The sequence below is a fragment of the Octopus bimaculoides genome, chromosome 21, assembly GCF_001194135.2.
Source record: "Octopus bimaculoides isolate UCB-OBI-ISO-001 chromosome 21, ASM119413v2, whole genome shotgun sequence".
Lineage (NCBI taxonomy): Eukaryota > Metazoa > Mollusca > Cephalopoda > Octopoda > Octopodidae > Octopus > Octopus bimaculoides.
Window position 1 is genome coordinate 20,384,452 of NC_069001.1, and position 6,652 is coordinate 20,391,103.

At 36.0% G+C, this 6,652-nt stretch overlaps 1 protein-coding gene across 2 annotated transcripts in view; it reads left to right on the top strand.

The window, feature by feature from the left end:
- Positions 1-6,652, top strand: part of LOC106879982 (potassium voltage-gated channel subfamily KQT member 1) — a 241,425-nt gene that overhangs the window by 76,050 nt on the left and 158,723 nt on the right. For both annotated transcript variants that reach the window (XM_052975494.1, XM_052975495.1), the window contains exon 2: positions 3,105-4,454. In XM_052975494.1, the coding sequence (XP_052831454.1) occupies positions 4,114-4,454 (341 nt within the window). In that variant the 5' untranslated portion in view covers positions 3,105-4,113. The remainder of the gene's footprint in view (positions 1-3,104; positions 4,455-6,652) is intronic.

Consider the following 6,652-nt stretch of genomic DNA (forward strand, 5'->3'; position numbering starts at 1 on the left):
TAGTCTTGGGGGAGGGCTCTAGTCTTGGGAGAGGGCTCTAGTCTTGGGGGAGGGCTCTAGTACCAGACTGACACATATTTTATTCACTTCTAAAGGATGAAATGTAAAGTCAATCATCATCGTCATCATCATCATTTAACATCTGTTTTCCATGCTGGCATGCCAGAAGGCTGTGCCAGAAGGCTGTGCCAGACTCTATTAGCTGTTTTGGCATGTTTTCTGCAGCTGAATGGCCTTCCTAATGCCAGTCACTTTCCAAGGTGTACTAGGGGCTTTTTTCCATGGCACCAGAACCAGCGGGAACACCAAGTAGGGCGGGTGGTGGTGAGGGGAGATGGTTAGATGGGACAGAGATGACAATAGTAATTGAAGGTGAAAGATGTAGGAGTGATTTAAGGGGAGTGGTTTTATTAGCTATGTAAGGGTATTCAGAGTGATCGGTTTAAAGGAGGGTGTTAAGGGAGGAGTATAGCAAAAGGGAGAGAGCATGACTGGAGGATAATAGTGAATGGATGTGGTTCTGGGGTGTGGAGAGGAAAGAAGAAGCCCGGAATCAGAGGGGATGTACTACATGCTTATTCTCCTCTCAGGTGATTATGGTAGCTGATTATTCCCAAAGATAAAGAAGTGATGGGTGTTAGTTAGGGAATGAGATGTGAAGGAAGCTAAACAGGACTGTGAGAATGGAGGTGGGGTAGAGCTCCATACATACAAGCATTTACCAAGATGGTTTTAGGATATCATGTACAGCAAGATGCCAGATATCTTGGTTCTCAGTCATTTTTCTCATAATGCTCAATATCATGTGATTGTCCTTCAATACTTCATCCCATGTCTTTTTTATGTGACTGTCCTTGTCCATATGTTACTGAACCAGTGCAGTCTTACTGACTACATCTAATTCCTCTTAACTTTTCTCTCAAAACAATAGCGCTCTGTCATGCATGTACACTGACATTGCACAGCCAACAAAGCATACTAGCTTCATTCCTCTCTAGTCTTTGTGTGTCCTCTATATTTGGGACCTATGTCTCACTTTGATGTAGTATTGCAGTTTGTATACATCTCACTATCATGTAATAAAGAATTTGAACTCAGAATGTAAAACTGGAAGAAATGCTGATAAAGTAGAAACACAAAATATTGAAATAATAAATTCAGAAAATAACAGAGCAGAACTGGTTAAAGATACAATAAACAATTTCAAAACAAAATTACAAAACATACTAAAGAAAAAGCACAGAGAAAAACCACTCCATGACCAATACCCTACAAGACTTGATAGAAAAGAACTGAGTGAAAATGAAAATCAACAATGGCTTGAAAGTTCCAGTCTAGAAGCAGAAATGGTGGAACTGATTTTCACTGGACAAAACCAGTGTCTTTTGCTAGACCAGAGGTCATAAATATTTATAAGAACAAAGTAGGCGTAGGAGTGGCTGTGTGGTAAGTAGCTTGCTTACCAACCACATGGTCCCGGGTTCAGTCCCACTGCATGGCATCTTGGGCAAGTGTCTTCTACTATAGCCTCGGGCCGACCAATGCCTTGTGAGTGGATTTGGTAGACGGAAACTGAAAGAAGCCTGTCGTATATATGTATATATATATGTATGTGTGTATGTGTTTGTCCCCCCAACATCGCTTGACAACCGATGCTGGTGTGTTTATGTCCCCGTAACTTAGCGGTTCGGCAAAAGAGACCGAAAGAATAAGTACTAGGCTTCCAAAGAATAAGTCCTGGGGTCGATTTGCTCGACTAAAGGCGGTGCTCCAGCATGGCCACAGTCAAAAGACTGAAACAAGTAAAAGAGTAAAAGAGAGTAAAAGAGTAATGAAATTGGACCCTACCACCAAATGCAGTATGTGCAACCAGTGCAATGAGACACTTGATGCAGAAATGCAATCTGGTATTGTCATGAAACCAATTAGGATTAAGTTGTTTGTTAAATGAAGAAGACATTTCAAAAAATTGTCTTATCTTGCTTGTACGTCTGTAAAATGTTAGAGGAGTAACTCAGAGTTTGAGAGTGTCATGCATAGCACTTGGATGAAAGCAGTTTCACCAGTGGCCGTTCCATCTTTTTGTAAATCTTGGACAACATTGACCACAAAAGTCCTTCCTCTTTTAAGACGGTTGAGTGAGGTTACAAGCAGAATTTCTGGCAGACCAAGTAATCATACAAAGTTTCCTTTATTGGCTTGATTGGTTACCATGTAAATAAAGTTTTTTTTCTTTGAATATTGATACAATTTTCCAGTTAATGAAGAGAAAAAAAAAATTATGTTTAATGAATATTTAAAACATGGCAATATAATAAAGTCATCAAAATTTAAGATGTTTGTATGTAAGTAGTAGTATCTACACATTAGAATGTGTTGTTTAATGATAAGGGTGTAACTGGGTTTGATTCCTGAACTGGGCAGTACTTTGTGTTTTGAGCAAAAAAAACCTCATCTCAGGTTGCTCTGTAGCCACTGATGTGAGGCACACCATGCACCTGTACAAGCAATGTCAATTTGATGGAGGTGGTGGGCATATGTGCATCACAAACATTTGAACACTGTAAACAAATCATCTATGCAAGTTTTTCAGTGAGAAATTGCATAACTGTCTTTCTCAGACTTAAATGACAAACATTAATCCATGCAATAATTACACCATGTGGAGGAAAAATCAACACAAAAATAATTCAGGAAATTCAAATGTTAGACAGCCTTATACATTTTAGCAAATTATCTAAAGTGATAAAAGTAGTTGCAAACTGTTAGTATTTGAACAAGTACAATTTTGAGTTTTGAGTTAATTGGATATTCAAAGGCAGATTCTACAAAGCTACAGTATCAATGTGCAGGATGGACTGTCTGAATGAAAAATATGTGAAACACCTTGCATTGAAAATAATATAATTTCATGAAATTTATTGTTGGAAAAAAATACAAACAATAATATATTTGATTCCTTAAAAATTCAGATTCAAAATTTGTTATACTATTATTTTGCCTATTTTTCTATTTAGTAATCTAAAACAATTTGTTTTGTTGTTTAGTGTCGATACCAAAATACTTCTAAACTAAAATTATTATATTTTCTTTTTTAACAACAGGTGAAGTACTGTTTTGGTCACTATGATGGAAAAGTTTGACAAAAGACATACTTAGCTATACCAGGTTGGAAATTTAAACGAAAATATGCAAAAGAAAATGAAAATGAATTGGAAAAAAGAAAAAAAACACAGTTACCTCCCATAAGATGTAAAACCTCATAAGCAATTCAACAGTCTATGTTTATACATAGATCTGGTTGTTACACATGTATGAAAACACAAACATGCATGCATATATATTCACACATCACTATCATTGTAGTGTTACTGAAGATGTAATACATTAATTAATGCTAACTATACAACACACACATATATGTAATGTATGTGTGTGTATCTATGTAGTGTATGTGTATATATATATATATATATATGTATGTATGTATGTAAATTGCAACATAATTATATGCATAGATATATGTATATATTTACACATACAAGCATAGATATGTATGTTATCATGTAGTTTATATACATATACATACACACACACACACACACACACACACATATATATATATATATATATATATATATATATATATATATATGTATGTATATATATATATATATAAACTCTGTAAGTTGGAACTTTGACAGTATATATTAAATAGCTACTCTATCTAAAATATTGAGTTCACTTCAACTTTGAATGTTACTGAGAACATAATATATTAATTATAATTATTTAGTACTAACCGTGTGTGTATACATACATACATACATACATACACACACATACACACACACACGCACACACACTAATATTTATATATATAAGAGTGTTTGTATATATATATATATGTGTGTGTGTGTAAATATTTACATACCTATGATCAGTTCCAAAAGCAAAAGTATCAATATCGCTCAATAGCGACAGCAGCAATAATAGTAAATAATAATAATAATAATGGTAAATGAGGTAGAATAAGATAGAAGCAAAATTTAAGTAACAAAAAGGGAACTGAAAAAAAATATATGTTTCCCCTGTTGTATATTACGCAAAGAGATGTCAACGAGTAGTACATTTATAGAACCTATGAAGGATCGACCGATCCCGCCTAAAACTGAAGGAGACCATTTGCCAAAAAAGAGAGAATGTGGTCCACCAGGAAATGGGGTTGCACCCATTTTTGACTATATGGAATCTGAGATGTCTTCAAGTTCAAACTCACAAACATTTGAAAACAAATCACCACCACCACCTGCCTATGAGAAGCTCTATCCATCACCATACATGATGAATACAAGGTTTAGGAGTTACCGCAGCAATCTAACACTACAGGGAAAAGTTTACAACTTTTTAGAAAGACCAACAGGCTGGAAGTGTTTCATTTATCATTTCACTGTGTAAGTACCAAACACATACTTTCATTGATGCTCCCAAAATAACAGCAATTCTCCATTCAAGCACTCAAAACAACTGCTTTCCCAGGCAAGAAACCAAAATAATATACACCTCCATCCTAGTTCTCAAACCAACAATCATTTTCACCCTGCACATGTCTGAATGCATATCTACTTTTTCTTTGTTAAAATTATTTTTTGTCATTCATTTATTGAAATCCCCTTGTGACCACCTATTTAATGACATTGACGATAATTCTTTCTATTATAGGCACAAGGCCTGGAATTTAGTGACAGTGGAGAAGGGGCTAGTCAATGACATCAATCCCAGCACCAATCAATTGATAATGATTGTTGCTGTTTAAACACAGGGCAGCTTTTATTGAGCAGACCCATGGTCAAAGATGCTTCATTCATGATTATCTCATATATTTCCTAATGTTGCTTTCTAACATTTTCTAATATGTCTTTCCATTTTAAAGAAGATTATTTGCTATTTCTAGTAGATTGAGCTTCCCTTGTTCAATTGATAAGGATGACAATGGATGATAATGACGCAGTCTAAGATGTTAATGTGTCCAGTAATATTATTATACAAAGATATGTGAGCAGAGTTCCAATATATGTTGTATTTACATTTTGTTGAGGTTGGTCCACAAAGGTTGGTCCATCAAGGTTGGACTATTTTGTGATCTTGAAGAGGTAGTCTAGTTGTTTTTGGATGTGGGTTTGGCTATATAAAATCAGCATGGAATTATCATCATCATCATCATCATCATCCTCCTTTAATGTCTGTTTTTCATGCTGGTATGGATTGGATGGTTTCACAAGAACTGGCAAGGCCAGGGGCCACACCAAGTTCAATAGTTTGTTTTGGCTTGGTTTCTACAGTTGAGTGCCCTTCCTGATGCCAACCACTCCACAGAGTGTAATGGGGTGCTTTTTATGTGATATCAGCACCCACATTAATGCTTTTCACATGATACCTTAGTTTTAGGAGCTCAATTATGTTGTGGTAGGTGGGTCTTCTCAAGTACAGCAATGTGCCACATAGCGTTGTCCTCTGCCATGTCCTTCATAAGGTTTGGCATTTTGAGATTTGCCTTCAATACTTCGTCCCTCACCTTCCAGGGTCTCCCTCTTCCAAAACTTCCTTCCACTTTAAGTGATCTGCATTTCTTTATGCAACTGTTCTCTCCCATGTGCGTGGCATGGCCAAACCAGCTCAGTATTAAGTTTTGGTAAAGCTTAATGACATTTAAGTGGTCATGTCAGCTTTGAAAGTTGTTTTCAATTTCTCTGTGCATAGGGTGTAGTGGAGAGCTAACCCGGAGGGTGGTTTAGGTTGCCTTGTGGGCGCTTGAGGTGGTTATATGTGGTTAAACTTGTAGTTGTTGTCATCCTTGACTGCAAAGATCAGCTATCAAAAGGTGTGATCATTCTGTGCTCTTCAGAGTTATTGCTTATGTAGGAAGGCTTTGGTGTGACACGAGCAAGATTAAACTGATGTTTCTTCTAGGTCAACCAATCACAGTGAATGGGTGTATTGAGTTGGATGTGGGTGGTTGTGTGCATTGAGCTTATTATATGTAGTTGTGAACATTATAGAGGCCCTGGTCACTTCTGAAGAAGATTTATAGCCAAAGCATTTTAGTGATGACCATCCTGTCACTTTCATATATAAAGGACTAAACTGCTTAATGTACTTCTCTTCAAGATTGTATGTTGTTTTTTGGGGAGATTTGGCTGCTATTTCAAGGGAGCTGAGTGACCAGCAAAAGACTCTCAGTGGCTATTAAAGTAATTGTCAGTGTGGTTGCATGTGTTTGTATGTGGTTGTTTATTGATGAAGTGGTTGTGTGGCATGTTTTGTGGTATAATAATAATAATACTAATAATAATGATAATAATAATAATAATAATAATGAACTAGATAGGATACAACATACACAAATGAAAGAAAAAATAAAGAAAGAGTACTACAGACGAGTTAGATCAATACTAAAAACAGAGCTCAATGCTAAAAACAAGATAATGGGTATCAACACTTTAGCTGTCCCAGTTATAAGCTACAGCTACAACATCCTTAACTGGACACTAAACGAACTATGTAAAATAGACAGGAAAACAAGAAAAATAATGACAGGATATAGGATGCACCACCCAAAATCTGACATAGAAAGGCTATATATACAACGCAC